Consider the following 16,359-nt stretch of genomic DNA (forward strand, 5'->3'; position numbering starts at 1 on the left):
AGGGAAACACGGTGGACGTTGTGCATAAGAAGCCTGCTGAATGAATGGCTGTGTATGCACACACACACACACACACACACACACAGAGTTAGCTTTGTGCAGCCTTTCGGCCCATCCAATTTGCTCTGGTTGCGTGGGTTTGTAGTTACCAAGCTGCAGTGGGCAGAGCATTTAAGGAAGGACCAGGGATTGACAAGGCAGCTCTTTTCTCTTGAAGCTCTCTTCACTCTTCATATCGGAACAGATCGGGCCAGATTCGCTTTGTTTGTTGATATTGATAAATATTAAGCCACTTTATGAACTGAGTCTGGGCGAGCCAATATCGCCGCCTTTGTTTACGTCCGGGATTGAAGGTAGTCTACACAGCAGGTAATGATATAGCACAACGGGTTGAAGCCGAGGCTGCTGCCTCCCATCCTCCTGCCTGCTCCGGCTCTCGTTTCTCATGGAAGCCATTAGCTGCCCAAATTAGAGATTCATTTACTCACGCCGATTGGATAACCAGCTGAAAGCGGCTCTCTGCACTGGCTGTAGGGTTTTGTTCGTTCTTCTACAGTCTGCAGAGCATGTAGTTAAAAGCATGGATGTAGGGAATAACACCTTCCTGCCCCTCACATACAGTACAAGCCAAAAGTTTGGACACACCTTCTCATTCAATGTGTTTTCTTTATTTTCATGACCATTTACGTTGGTAGATTCTCACTGAAGGCATCAAAACTATGAATGAACACATGTGTAGTTATGTACTTAACAAAAAAAGGTGAAATAACTGAAAACATGTTTTATATTCTAGTTTCTTTGCTCTGATTACTGCTTTGCACACTCTTGGCATTCTCTCGATGAGCTTCAAGAGGTTGTCACCTGAAATGCTTTTCCAACAGTCTTGAAGGAGTTCCCAGAGGTGTTTAGCACTTGTTGGCCCCTTTACCTTCACTCTGCGGTCCAGCTCACCCCAAACCATCTGGATTGGGTTCAGGTCCGGTGACTGTGGAGGCCAGGTCCATAACTCCACATGTGTTCATTCATAGTTTTGATGCCTTCAGTGAGAATCTACCAACGTAAATGGTCATTAAAATAAAGAATACACATTGAATGAGAAGGTGAGTCCAAACATTTGGCCTGTATTGTACATACGCATGCAGTGCAGACCATAGCCCATTTAGTACATAAAATATTCATACACTGCCCACAACATTTGCGTAGTTACGTCTAGAAATGGATGTTTTAAAATCAAATGCCAAGTGTGCAGGGCCAAAATGTGCAGTAGTTATGCAATGCAAACATTTTGTAGGCCTTCCCAGTAGTATCTTCTGTTAAAAATGACACAATAAGTTTAGCATATGTGTTTCAAATGCATGTGTCAGCTGTGACTTTGTTTTGCATATCAGCAACAATTCATGATGCATTATATAATGCATTTTATAACTCCTGCGTGGGGCCAACCAATTTAGCTCGAATGACATGATGTCCCAGCAACTAGCTGAATATTACGACATTTGTGCTTGTAAAGATTTACCAACATAGCATTAGGTTTGGTCTCCAAACACAAAATACTGATGATCATTATAACCATGCACTAGACTTCAGATCTTTGTTAAGGGCAGGCTGTGCACAACCGTGCTTAAGGTCAGAGGCTTCACTTGGGGGTGGGGGGGTCGGATGAGAGATGAGTTCAGTGAGGCTGGACGGGGGTTGCTTGTGTAATGAGGAAAAGTCTGAATCACTGGAGGCATGGCCCGCAAGCAGGAAGAGGGACTGTGTGTGTGTGTGTGTGTGTGTGTGTGTGTGTGCATGGCTCACACACACTGGCTCACTGGGTACATGATGTCCTGTTTCCGCCACTACCCCCGGCTTTACTCGGACAGAAGAAGCAAATAATCCCCTTTGCCTGAAATGTATTTGTCTTTTAATTCCATCGTGCATCGGTTCTGGAACGTTCCCAAGTGTGTTTACCATGAATTGCTCGCCCGCCCGCCCCCCGCCAGGCATCCCAATGAAGGTTTGTGTGCGAGCAACAGCGATTAAAAAGAAAACCAAAAAAAAATAAACCAAAAGCTCGCTCTCACATGGAACTTTTTTTTTTTTTTTTTACACACTGTCACGTTATGTGAGTAGAGGGAGGTGTGACAGCATGCTAAATGTCAGCCACCCCTGGACGCCTCAGCACCCGGGCTGTTTGCTATGATGCCTCGGGTTACGACTCCACACCTGTGATCCCCCATCAGCGAGTGGCTCCTTTTCTCAATGTTGTAGCTTTTACGAGTGCCAACACTTTACTCTTTAGGAATGACTCTTTAAGGCCGGACATTATTGCATTTTAATGGCTGATTTGCACCTTGCACACTCCCCCCTTGCAAGGTTTTTTTTTTTACATGAACCCCACTCTTCTCTCCCGCCTTATTGCAAAATTAGACCTAGTGCCAGGATTTCAAAATAAGTTTGAGGTTAGTGAATCAACCACTGCGCCCAACGCTGCGACCAGCGGCAGGGCGAAAATAGGTCCCTGGGCAGTGTACATTTTACACACGGAATTTAAAAGTGTCAGGAATGCGAGGCAGGGAAAAGGACGGGAACATCAACATGGCACGGGGGCTTCACAATGTAACTCATGACTTGAAATAAGTCATGAGTTGATATGCCTTATCATATTCATATCATTATCTGAACTTTATCACTACATTAGTTAGGACAAAAAAGCTTGATAAAAGTATATTTTTCCAGACTGGACTTTCCACCTGGACTTGTTTGAGAGGTAGGACAGCTGATGTGATGCCGTCTAACCCACCTTCCATCTGACACATTCTCCACCTCGGTGTCCGGCCATCAGCAAGACAAGCGAGGAGGAAGCTGCCAAAAATGCACAAACGCTGCCAGCTATCCGAGGCTTTTGCCCTCAATGTTTTCTCTTGACATTCTGATATTTAGCTTATGTAGATTATCAGCGGAACCAAGCTGCTCCCAAATCATCTATTTCGATCTCATATTTACCATGCATTTTTTTTTTTTTTTTTTTATCGACCGAAAGTGCATTTGGAGAAGCCTGTACTTTTCAGCAGTGCAGACCTTAATCCATCCGCAGCCTACATACACTCCTGTTTACTCATAAAGAGCACGCCCACCAGGAGCCAAGACTTCATATACGGCACCCACGCGTTAACTCATCTAACCTCGTGCCTGCACGACGTCCATGTCAAGAGACAAGATCCAGAAAGAAAGAAAAGTGGTACGCGAGAAGATGAAACTTGTTCAGAAGTAAAAGAATCGACACATCCATGCCAGTTTAAAATCGGCTCGTTATAATTGAGTTACGTAAAGGATAAATCAAAAGCTTAATTTATGCAGTGCTGTAATAGTGCTGTATTATTAATGCAGCCCAGGTTCTGGGCTTAGCGCTACTGTAGGTATGAATCTGAAGCAGAAAGTATAACCAATTTGCATAGAATTTTCTTACTTTCTAAAAAAAAAAAAAATATTTGGTAAATCTGCACAAAATTACCATCCATCAATCCACCAAGTATTCTTTATTTTTTTTATAATCTTTTACATAATGGCAGTCACCTACTCATTAATGATGTGCTGACGGTAGCTTGCAACTTGGCAACAGAATTTTTTTTTCATCTATGAACGTCCCCAGCTTGTTGCTGCATGTAGTTCCTGCACGACTGACATGGAGACAATGAAGAACGAAGCTCTTTCTCCATATTCACCGGATGCATTCATTATTTATTTGCACGTGGTGAACATGCTCGAGGTCGGTCGGTGATCCAGTTTAATTAGCATTTGGCGTGTTGTCTCCGGAACGCTCAGTGGATGTTCCTGCTGTGTTGCTGGATGGAGACCATGCGCCTGCGTCCTTGTGGCGACTCGTCAGATGAGATGGAGCCCTCCGCGAAGACCCCATTCCGGCCTTGTCCCAGGTCCGCCTCCCTCTATAAATAAGAGCTAAATGGGATGCTGTCCCCGTGGACGGATGTCCCCTGTGGCTGTTGCTCTGTTAACTACGGTGGCAGCGCGGCTCCCAGCTGCGTCACCGTGCAGCAGGTGTGCTGGGCAGCGCACGCTCGCGCTACGCTTGTGCACCGCGCAAAACACGATCGGTACAGACAGGAATGAAAGTCTGGTCGTTCTCGCCACATTACGCACGCTACCTCCGCATGAAGTATTATGCAATCAGAGGGTTTTCTTTTTAGGTTCAGCTTTGAAAGGATGTAAATTTCGGTCTGAATTTACATCTGTTCGGCCTCATAGAAATCAACAAGGCCTGAACGGAAGCGACTAGGGACTGCCATCGTTAATTCAGCCTCAGTGTGATTGACAGGCGTGTGGAGCAGCTCGTGCCCCGTGAGGCTGTTGTCAACAAGGCATAATGGGCGGGATTGGTGTTGTGCTCTGGGGCTTAACCCTTGCAAGTGATTGCACCCATGGCTCCACCGTCACTCTGACAAAGTCTTTTTTTTTTGTTTTGTTTTTTTGTGCCAGTAATTTTGCAAGTGACTTCTGTGCTTTAACCTTGGCCTGATGACAGTCTCTGGATTATTGTAGAACATTTCTGGAGTATTACACTTTTATTTTGTGGTTTCCATGACATCAAGCAGCACAAATAAAGAATGTCGTTTGAAAAGAGTCCTCTACGGATGCAAAGCACGGGCAAAAATTACAGTCAATTCTGTTTTACCGGTTTACACAAAAACTCTTACGTGTATAATCAGAACAAATGCTGTTGCGCATCAAGCTTTCTCATGTTCAATCAGACATTGATCATTTATTATATTCGACGTCCATATCTGTTTAACATTGATTAACCTTTACGCTCAAATCAGGATGGTCTTATCTGAGTCACCGGACATTTATCGACACATTGCACAGATTGTTGTGGTGACAAAAAGATTCAAGGCACTTGAATATTATTACTTAATGAAAGTGAAAGTGAAGTGATTGTCACACGTGATACACAGCGGGTAAATGCGGGTAAAATGCGGTAAAAAAAACAATGCGGGTAAAAAAAAAAATTGCTCACCCAAACAGTGGTATTGCCTGCACCAGAGCATGCTGGGATGGCCTGAATGACATCAGTCACTAAGGTAAAGTAGGTGGGGTTACTAGGCTCTTAACTCTTCTGGGGTGGAAATAACACTCCAGAAATGAAGCCCTGCTAATCGACACTTAAGCCGTTCTTGACATGAAAATGTGGAGTTCTGGCACGACCCTCCTTTCATGCATGTTTTTTTTGTTATTGTTGTTGCCTTGTTGAGGAGAAGATCAAATGATTTAAAAAATGTAAAAACTCACAGACAGTTGTGTGTTTTAAGCACATTTAATACCCACGTGCACAAGGGAGTGCTTGATTGCCACTGTTGTGCTGGCGAAGGCCTCACGTCATTGATCTCACGGTATTTATTGCAGATACACCACAGTTGTCTGTTGTGGCTATTTTTTTCCGATAGCGTCTTGTGATGTTGCGACTGGTATCAAAGGAGATGAGTCTGAGTTCTGACATTAAGATACTGTCCGTCTCACCATTTCTCTCATATCAGGACCGACAGAAGTGATTAAGATGGGTGCTGGATGGGTCCTTTTCTTCATCCTCCTTATCCAGGCAGTAACGGGCCAGACCTTTAGCTGATTATTGTGTGATGTGTTTTTTGACTGTACCTACCTGTCCTGGCTAACAGAAGCACACACACACGTCACTGGGATTTGGCCACCAGGCCGTGCGTTTCGATCTGATTTCAGACCGCTGCGGTACCCCCCACGGCCAGCAGGGGGCGCCCGTGTAACGAGCAAGGAAGGGCGGCTGCTTCACGCCGCTTTCGGTACAGTTCGGCGTGTGACCAGAAGAAGAATCGCTACAGACCCTGCGAGGCGATTGGCTTTTTGCAGACATGGGAATCTGAAATCGGTAAAACAATAACGGCCGGCAGCTAAGCAGCTAATGCTAAGCAGCTAATGCAGGTCAAGCCAGCGTCCTTGTTGAGCAGGAGCCTTGATGGATTGCTTTATTAGCGTTAATTATGCAGACGGGGGGGGTGCTGATCATTTTATTTTTGTCTTTGAAGATCTGAACTATTTTGGCTGAGCAAGAACTGGCGAAGGTGGACCGTAGCTCTATTTAGAACTACCAGAAAACTTATTTTCAGCCTTCAGCCATAAATCCTTTAAAAGACACGTTACTCTCAAGACAGGACCGGTTTTGAGTGGAAGTCGTTTTCGCGAATGCAGTTCTGGGTTTTAGGCTTCTCTCCCTCAGTCTGCTATCTGTGAGGCAACTTTCTGCAGGCCGTTGCCGGTCTGTGACACCCCGAGAACCCCCCCTCTCCCTAACAGGATCCGGCGGGCACCTGGAGCCGGGCGAAGATAAGCGCTCCGTTTATCCACGCAGTCGATATGTTCAACCCTCGCCCGCTCCGAATAGGGAGGGGAGGGAGACGATGCTGAACCGCAGCTGCGGGGATGGGCGTGGCAGGCTCGGCCTGGATGGAGGTCGTGCGTGTGCTCTGGAAGGGTGGTTGGAATTACGTCCCCGGACTCGGACTCGTCAGCAGTTTGGGGGTTTTATTTGTCCCTTCTGGCGTGTCGTAATCACAGTGGCGGCAAGGCCTCCAAAAAATTGCGGCGCTGTCCCCCCCCCCTTCTGGCACCCGACTTCAGAGGGAAATGGAACGCGCCGTGGGGCGCCAGTAAAGCTCCCCCTGCACGTGGCGGTGCGCCACGGAGATGAATCCTCGGGGGTCTGACCGGCAGATGGAGCCGAGATCCGGCCGCCCTCCTGTCTTCGTCTCGTCCCCGTCCCCCCCCTCTCCCCGCCTTTTGGGGAGCGGCGAGCGCCTCCGGCGGAGTGGCGAGGGGGACCCGCCGAGCCGGCCCGCGCTGACGCAGTGTGGTGACGCGTCAGAGGGACTAGGTGGAGGTGCGGAGGGCGAGAGGACGTCTCGGGGACGACGAGCTCGTCCCCTCCAATTTGCCTAAATAGGTTCTTCCTCTGCGAACGCTCGCAGGCCCCGATGATTCGCTGTGTCAAGGCGGTCCATTTGCATAGACCCTCTCCTCCCCCTCCTCCCCCTCCTCCGTTGGCTGCCGAAGCTCCGCTCCGTCTCCTCCTCCCTCCCTCCCTCCCTCCCTCTCTCTCCCTCTCTCTCCCTCTCTCTCTCTCTCTCTGGTCCGTGTTGAGCGAGCTCCAGAGCCGCCACCGCCGCCGTCACCGCTGCTGCCGCCTCCGCTGCTCAGGGCTGCTGCCCGAGGTCGTGAACGCGCTCTGGGCTGCTGGGGGTCGTGGACGGGGGGGGGGGGCCGAGGCGTCCTGTCCCGGGAGGGACGGAGAGAGTTGGTGACTCTGCATGGGAGATCATCTCGGCGCGTTCCAGCCGGAGAGGAGCAAGGAGGAGAAAACTTGGAGCATCTCACTCCGCCTCCGCTGGACACTTTTTCTTTACGTCGAAAGTGGAAGTACTTGAATGGCTTACTTTCATTTTTCATCCTTTGGAACGAACGTCCCTCTGATTGGGTGAAATTCGGGGGAGAAGCGAGAGAAACATTGAGGTGAAGAAGGAGGTGAAATGCTGGAACAGACTGGAATTGTTGCGATTTCCTAGCGGAGATTCGCCCTCTTTTTATTTTTTGGGGTTTCTGAACATCTCCTGCAGTCTTGTGGATTTGTTGAAGGAACATCTGCGCCGGCCGTGGATTTGCCGCGCTGCGTGCTTTAGCGCGTTGTCGATCCTCTGCGTGTGTGTGTGTGTGTGTGTGTGTGTGTGTGTGTGCGCGCGTGTGTGTGTGAGCGCGCGCGTTCTTTCCTGCATGTGGAGCGGCGTGGACATGGACGGGTGAGGGCCATGGGCCGGCAGGCGCACTGAGACCTCGCCACTCTGGGAAGATGCCAGCCCGCGGGTGGATACTGGCCCTCCCACGGGCCGCCCGGGACCCCCTGCGCCGGGGCCGGGCCTCGGCCGGCCGGCTGGCCCTCTGCGCGGTGGCCCTGGCGCTGGGCTGCGTGGCCGGAGCGGGGCCGGAGGACGCCGAGGGTCCCCTGCAAACGCACCTCACCCACGGGAGCAGGCGCCATCACTCAGTGCCTATCGCCATCCACAGATCGCCCGCCTCTTTACGAGCAGGGCACGGTGGGTACCGCCCCCTCACGCCCGCTGCAAACTCGTCAACTTCGTTACCTTGATTATTGGTTTCCATGAAAGACCCCCAGACCCCCGTAATACAGATTTCAGTACGTCTCAGATTACGCGGGTCCCTGCCTGCGGGTCCCCTGGCCGGGTCCAGATTAGGCCGGATTAGAGTGCCGCCCCGGGGGGGCGCGTCTTCCCGGCCAGCGCCCCCTCCCTCGGACGAGCCGGCCGCTTTATATAAGCCCGTGGTCATGTGGGCCGCTCTGACTTGTCTGGGCCGCCACTTCAAAGAGCCGAGGTCCACGTAATCTGCGGCTGGTTGGCTGGCGCCACGCGCCCGCTCGGGCACGAGAGAGTTAATGAATCTCCCGCCGAGCACGAGAGGGAAACGAGTGGGCGAACGTGCGAAGAGAAATGAGTCCAAACACTTGGCTCGCTGCTGGTCCTGCATGTTGAGGGCTCGGGGGCGTGGACCGGGGATGCGGACGTGACGTCAGCCCCCTGCATTCGTATTTACGTCAATTTGTGACAAGGTGGGGCCCGGTGAGGTTCGGCTGACGGTGACGCAACGGCTGCATGTCTGATCGACATCGGTACGTTTCCCAAATGCAACGAAGGCGAGGATTAGATGGGCTTTGGGTCTCTGAGTGCTGATTGGGCAGGAGGGGTTTTAGCACTGTGCTGAGAATGCAGGGGAGGCAATTAGGCTCTGGTTCAGCCCCGCCCCCCAATTGTTTATCATAGTATTTTAATCGCATGATTGGTGGACTGTGTAAAAAAAATATACCACATCCCGCACTTTGTTCAGCAAACGGCTACTGATCTGAGTCGAAATTTCAGTTGTTGACTATTAGGAACTAATAATAATAATATAGAAGCTTAAATTTACTACGAAATTATTTAATAATAACACTAAATGTTCAATAGTAACAACAGGATGAAAAAATAACTTTTGTTTTTCTTTGCTAGTGAGATATGGAAAGTCATCATGTGTTGATATAAAAATTGAACGGACATGGAATGGATGCGATAGGAATAAGATGCATGTGTATGTGTGTATATGCATTTTTCACTTGATATATTACATTTACATTTACAACATTTACCAGACGCCCTTATCCAGAGCGACTTACAATCAGTAGTTACAGGGACAGTCCCCCCTGGAGACACTTAGGGTTAAGTGTCTTACTCAGGGACACAATGGCAGTAAGTGGGATTTGAACCTGGGTCTTCTGGCTCATAGGCGAGTGTGTTGCCCACTAGGCTACTAGCACCCTATATACGGTATAAATGAGCGTATGCATATATCTTAGCTCTTTTAGTGGCCGTATTAATGTCCGTTTGGCAGTTCTTGTATTTTTATGGTCGGGTCATTGTGCGCGCGCTGGCAGGAAAATGGAATAGGTCGTATTTGCTTGCACACTGTAAACACGCCCTCCCCGGTATGTACAGTAGCCTCAGCGTTCCCTTGATTTATGGGCGGAGCGAATTCCTCATATGAGAAAATCCCGACGGTCAGGGTGTACGAAATAAACCGCGCCCCGCCCCCCCTCCCTTTAATGAGGTTGAGGCGGGATGGGGTCTGAGGAGGCATCGATCACAGCTCATCTCCTGGACAGGGAGGCAGGGAGAGGCCGAGGAGAACGAGAGGCGGGCCTTGGAGAAAGGAACGGAACATTTGAATACAATGCCTGTGCTGACTTTGATGTTCTACTTCACAGTGGAGATGCAGCAGCTGTAGGTTCTCGGGTTCTGCTCGGAGGAGACCCGCCTGAGCAGGTGAAGGGGAATAAACGAGGAGCCGCCTGGAACCCCCACCCCCCCCCTCATCAGTATTCGGCGTTCCATGTTGTCGATATGGCCCGGCGCGTTTCTGCAGATATCGGGTGGGAGGTGACGGGACAATCTTGTGGCGAGGGGGCTGTAATAAGTTGACCTTTAGCTTCCAGCTCTCCATCTGACGAGGCCAGTCCGGGGGAAAGTGTGACAAATTTGGTCCCTTTTTTAATGTCAGTTTTGTTGGACTAATCCCCCCCCTCGCCATCAAAGGCAGGACAGCAATTAAAGTGATTGTAATCAATTTGAATAATCTCCACCTTTAGTGCTAATGAAGAAGCGGATTAGAGGCAGCCGCCGTCCACAGCTGCTGCGTGAGGGTTGGCTAAGGCAGGAAAGTACGGGCCGCGGTGCTGAAACGACTGCATGCGACAGCTAAGGAGGAGGAGGAGGAGGAGGATGATGTAGGGAGGGGGCGGGGCTACGCAAGGCTGGAGGCTGGACGCCGCTGCTCTGATCTCTGTGTGTGGTGGATTGTGTAATAATAATTATTCACTCGCGTGTCCCGGGGGCCGATGTCACTCAGACAGAGCGCGGTTGACAGTGTCTCCGGATGTCTGATACGGACCCGGGTGCTCGTGTGCCCACGGGGAACCATGCAGGTTCCGGGGAGCAGTGTGTGGGGACGGTGCTTTGCTCAGTGGCACCTCAGTGGCACCTTGGCGGATCGGGAATCGAACCGGCAACCTTCTGATTACAGGGCCGCTTCCTTAACCGCTAGGCCACCACTGCCACTGAGCAAAGCACCGTCCCCACACACTGGTCCCCGGGCGCCTGTCATGGCCGCCCACTGCTCACTTAGGGCGATGGTTAAATCCAGAGGACACATTTCGTTGTGTCACCGTGTGATGTGCTGCAGTGTCTCACAATTACTGTCACTTCACTTTCACTTCAATCGTGGACTGTCCGGTGAATTCCAAACCTCGCGGCTTTCTGTCCAGTGGCTGGGGCCCTCTTTTCGTACCATGATCGTCATGGTGCCGCGGAGGGAAATGAGACATGACCGGCCGTTGGACAGGGGGAGACCCTGGGCATGAGGGATGGTCCTCCTCGGTTGACAAACAGGGATTTCCGTGTGCTTCACTCCCTCATATCGGGGACAGGTTGGAAAAAACGCCAGTCTATTAATCATCTTCACAATCTCGGCTCTTCCTGTCTTTATCTCTCTGTCCCCTTGTCCCCCCTCCCCTTTCCGTATCTGCGGTAGTGGGGATGTGGAGATGATCGCCGTTTGAAAGAAACGTAAAATGATGTTGATTTTCCGCCCAGTGATGATGAAATGCCTGGTCACTGTGAAGGTCAGCGCTGCGTAGCCGGGCAAACGCAGAGAGAGAGAGAGAGAGAGAGAGAGAGAGAGAGCAGAGGCAGGCCGCGCATTTGCATGTAATTAGCATACGTACACCTACTGTAAATACACGAAAGAGACGAGGCATGCGCTGCTGTTGGACGGGGGCGAACGCACGCATGAGCACGCAGGATTACAAACACACGCATAAACGGTAAACACGCGCAGACGAGAAGAGACGGCTCTCTCATGCAAAAATATGCAAAATACAGGATTACGGCGTGACGCGAGGCAATTCGCACAGGATTTGGCTCGGATTTCGCCATGTTAAGTACGGGCAGTTGTGAGCCGCATCAGGCAAAACCTAGTAAGTGCCATTGTTTATTTGTTAATTGTATTAATCTTGTAGCTGTCTTTGTACAACATGTGAAAGTTATTTGTTGGTGTTTCTCGCTATTACAAGTTGTAACTCTTGTGATGGATTAAAGTATAAATAAATGTTTATATATTTACATTTACAGCATTTATCAGACGTTCTTATCCAGAGCGACTTACAGTCAGTAGTTACAGTGACGGTCCCCCCTGGAGACACTCACTGTTAAGCGTCTTGCTCAGGGACATAGTGGTAGTAAGCGGGATTTGAACCCGGGTCTTCTGGTTCATAGGCGAGTGTGTTACCCGCTAGGCTACTACCACCCTGTAAATAAATAAAAAAAACACACCGTTTATTGCATATACTGCAATACACAAGTTGAAATACATGTCATTTACCGTAGCATACACATTTTGGTCAAGTTTGTTTGTGCAAATTTATGTGAGTGCTTACTGGCCATGCAGTGAAGTGAAGTGATACACAGCAGCACAGCACACAGTGAAATTTGTACTCTGCATTTAACCCATCACCCCGAGTAAGCAGTGGGAAGCCATGACAGGCACCCGGGGAGCAGTGTGTGGGGACGGTGCTTTGCTCAGTGGCACCTCAGTGGCACCTTGGTGGATCGGGATTTGAACCAGCAACCTTCTAAAGAAGTGCGTTTGCAATGCTGACGAAAGTTGACAATTGTGAAACATATGTGGCAAATACCTTTGGTCATGGCTCCTAAATGGTGGTTGTACTGTGAGAAGACCGTTGTCTGGTGGTCTAGGAGAGTGTTGCTATGACCTGCATTTAACAATTGGTCAATACAAGATGAAGTTCTATATCCGCGCAAAACCAGGCAAACCGAGGAATGCTGTAAGAAATGAGTTCACATTCTCTCTGACAGTGTTGCGCTTTTGCGCTTCTCTACTAACTTCCTTTGTATAGCCTGCAAACCCAGCAGTCTTCATAACTGTCGAAGCAACGTTTATTAGTGCAGATTTGTACTGATCTTAAGAGATTCGAAATTCCAGGGTTTGTAGAAATCAGTTGTAGTTGCGGAATGGTGACTCTGTTTTAATTATTTCTGCCCATAAACACACAACCGGCACTTCTCTCCATTCCCTGTTACTTAAAAGCGGGGAGATCCAAAAAGACACGCACGGGAAAATGAAACGCAAGGCGAGGAGCTGCAGTCGGGAGGTCGGCTACCAGCGAGAGCCTAATTGGTAGTGGAAAGGTCATCGTGCCGGAAGAAGGGCAAAAAAGCATCTTTATCCCACATAATAGGGCCAGGTAGAGTGGAGAGTCCGGGCCTCGCCGCCGACAGCAAAGTAATTGCTCCTCTTTCATATTTTATGTATGACCGCATCAGTAGCAACGATTCGCAGGGAACGTAGCTCGTCGGCAGACGTGCCAATATCCTTGTGTTGCCTTTCAACGAAGTTGAACGTCTTCATTCATTTTCTCCATTACTGCCAGTTCACTGGCCCCGAATACGACGGCTTACTTCCCGGCTCCCGCGTTTCCTGTACTGAGTAGCCGGGTGTGTAAATGAGTGAATAAATAATTACGGCCCGCCACTCTTGCGGTTTACAGTTGCGTACCTGCAGCGGTGTAGCCACGCTGCGGAAAGCCGGCCCTAATCCATGTTAATAGGATTGTGGGGGGGGGGGGGGGGGGGGGGGGGGGGGGGGTTCACCTTCACTACAGTCCCCTCCATCTCGCACCGCTGGCAAATGTGTGAAAAAAAAAAAAAAAAAAACGGCTTCTCCAAAATACCTCAAACACTGCCGGGTGTCTGCTTTCATTAATTTGCATATTTCAAACTGTGAAAGTGTCATAGTTTTTTTGTGTTGGCCACACACACACATTCTATGCATTCCGTGTGCAGAGTTACACGCTATAGAGCAGCCGTTTCATTAAGGGTCGGGGTTTCAGAACACTACGGCAAGCCTGAAACATTCAGAAAGGTCAAACTATTAAAACATTATCGACCAATCAGTCAAAAAAAGGATTCCCAGTAAATGAAATACTTGTTTGGTGCTTGTTCGGTTAAAGAATGAGTGTATTTCTGTAAAAGAGTTTGTTCTTAGTATTCTGCACTTGAGCAGCAGACACTAGTGCTCTGTGTGCTTTGTAAGGCAACTCTTCCCCCTGTTCTCCCCTCCAAACTTCATTTCCTTAAGCTACTGAGCTAATTAAATGACATCACACCATTTAACAAGGGCTCATTTACAAAGCAGCAGCAGAAGCGGCGTTTTGTTTATTTATTTGTTTATTTATTTATTTTTATTATTATTATTATTATTTTTATTCCTGCAATTAAGGCCAGTGTCTGGGGTTTGGCTTAAACACATACCACCTTGCCACATCCTGTACAACGTGTAAACAGCTCAAAAACATACAAGACTGGTGGAGCCATAGAAATAAGATAAAAAGTGGGGTCCACCTTATGACCCTGTTCTTTCTTTCTTTCTTTCTTTGTATCTCTCACACGCACACACACACACACACACACACACACACACACACACACACCTAGCTGGCAAGCAAGGAGAATTGCTGAACATTGAAAAATTCTCAGGCATGTAACGACTGGGCATGTGTGATCCTCCAAGCTTTGAACTCGGACCACTTTTACCTCGGCCCTCGGCCTTCTCCCTCTCCTTCATCGGTTCTGCGGAGCACGTTGCTGTACGCGGTCCTGTCTGTAGCTCTCTCTGAACAAACACGCATTCGGGATGATATGCTTCTGATGAGTAGATAATGGCACAACCCCGGCCTTCGGTTGGATGTACCTGGCTCTGTTCAGGTGCGGCTCGGGAGATAAGATGCGCTGAAGCACACTTGCCGGCAGGTAGCAATGAGCTGGGATGTTGGTTGGAAGTGAATAATGGACTCTCCGGCCCTTTGAAGCCTGTATCCATGGCCGTTTTTTTTATTTTTTTTTATTTTCAGCAGACTTCCTGTGTAAATGCAGCCGGTGTAGCTCAGCGATACTCCGAGACGTTTGCAAAGCCCCAGTGATCGTCTTGAGAGACCTTATCCTGGTCCATTAGCGGTGTGAAACTTGGTCCTGTGGCCTGTGAAAGCTCTAGAAGCGCATCTGCACATTCATTAAGGTGAGCATGTGGGCTCTGGTGCTGCAGCTCTGCTCTTATCTCCCAGCTCTTCATTGTTTCATTCCTTGGAGGACACTCTTAAGTGTTCTTGGGTAGCATAGTAAAAAGTACTCCCTATGAAAAAATTGTAGTAAAATGTTCAAAAGACATAAATGTGTCCCCCCTTATAGCCGTGTCCAAAAAGCTGAAACAATAGAAAACAAACTGATAAATTGGACTAAACTGTGTAAACCTCAATTAAATTGAGATTTCATGGGTGCGTGTTTGCTCTCTGACATTCAAATATCATTTAATATCAAATCGTGTTAAAGGACTATGACTCTGTATTAGTTTTTTGATTAATAACTTTGCACATTTTTAGCATATTGTCTGGGTATACTAGTTTTCCGTAGTAGTTCTTTCACATTTGCCATAAGCTCATGCTTTGACAGACTCATCTTTTCTCTCTCCATCCCTCCCGTTTTCCTTTTTCGCTCCTTCGTCTCGTCTATTGTATGTGCTTATGTGCTGAGGTGCTTTTTTCCCCCCTTCAGTTCTTACAATGTACTCTCTATTGGAGTACAGTCTAGGGGCTGTTTTTTATTCTCACGCTCACTCCACATGTGAAAGTGGAAAATAAAATGATAGCGAAATGATTGTCATTATGAAGCACAGCACACGCTGCACACAGCGAAATGTGTCCTCTGCATTTTTTTTAAATATCATCACTCTTGATGAGCAGTGGGCAGCCATGGCAGGCGCCCAGGGAGCAGTGTGTGGGGTCGGTTTGGGATTTGAACGGGCAACCTTCCGGTTACGGTTCCGCTTCCTTACCCACTAGGCCACCACTGCCCTGTGATTCTGTCTTCCTGACCTGTCTACCCCCTTACCCCCATGTTATGCTTGTGTATATCTATTGTCGGGTTGATCACCACTTTTTTGCTGGTACTTGTGGCTACTGATGTTGTGTATTGCATAATAAAAGGTGGTAGTAGCCTAGTACGTAAGACACTTGCCTATGAACCAGAAGACCCAGGTTCAAATCCCACTTACTACCATTGTGTCCCTGAGCACGACAATTAGCCCTGAGTGTCTCCAGGGGGGGACTGTCCCTGTAACTACTGATTGTAAGTCGCTCTGGATAAGGACGTCTGATAAATGCTGTAAATGTAAATAACAATGGCATTTTCTTAGTTCTGACGGTAGACTAATCATAGTTCAGTGGAAAGAGTTTTTTAACTCTCATATTAATTCTGGGGTGTGTTTTGGGTTTGGCAGACACCAAATATTGATCTGGTTTACTAGATAAATGATCAGATGAATATTTGGTGTTATGAAATGTGTTATTATGTTGCATATTGAGTGCCATACATTTCTGTATATACTAGTTAATGATGTGAATTAGTGGTTAAAATAAAGTCACATAAACCAGTTGTTAATTGTTTATTATAAACAAAGATTTAGATAAAATCTAAAAAAAAAAACGACATGAATGAGCAGAATCTTTCTGACTAGTGAATGCACAGAAGCATCATGCACCCACACATTTTCAAAACGTACCACCACAATATAATTGAACAATGAGTCACTAACTTTAGACATGGTTTCGAGCAGGGACTAATGCAAATACAAAGGCTTTTGTTACTTTGAACACAAATTTAG

General features: G+C 48.2%; 1 protein-coding gene across 33 annotated transcripts in view; it reads left to right on the forward strand.

Moving 5' to 3' along the window:
* LOC114796055 (neurexin-1a-like) overlaps window positions 1–16,359 on the forward strand; it is a 252,883-nt gene that overhangs the window by 135,621 nt on the left and 100,903 nt on the right. The window contains exon 1 of one of the 33 annotated variants that reach the window (XM_028989922.1): window positions 7,249–8,114. The exons of 29 other annotated variants lie outside the window; for them this stretch is intronic. In XM_028989922.1, the coding sequence (XP_028845755.1) occupies window positions 7,871–8,114 (244 nt within the window). In that variant the 5' untranslated portion in view covers window positions 7,249–7,870. Of the gene's footprint in view, window positions 1–7,248; window positions 8,115–16,359 lie in introns of those variants that run through there. 3 more of the 33 variants (XM_028989923.1, XM_028989924.1, XM_028989925.1) reach the window with 3 other exon arrangements.

Source organism: Denticeps clupeoides, chromosome 8 (genome assembly GCF_900700375.1).
Source record: "Denticeps clupeoides chromosome 8, fDenClu1.1, whole genome shotgun sequence".
NCBI classification, from domain to species: domain Eukaryota; kingdom Metazoa; phylum Chordata; class Actinopteri; order Clupeiformes; family Denticipitidae; genus Denticeps; species Denticeps clupeoides.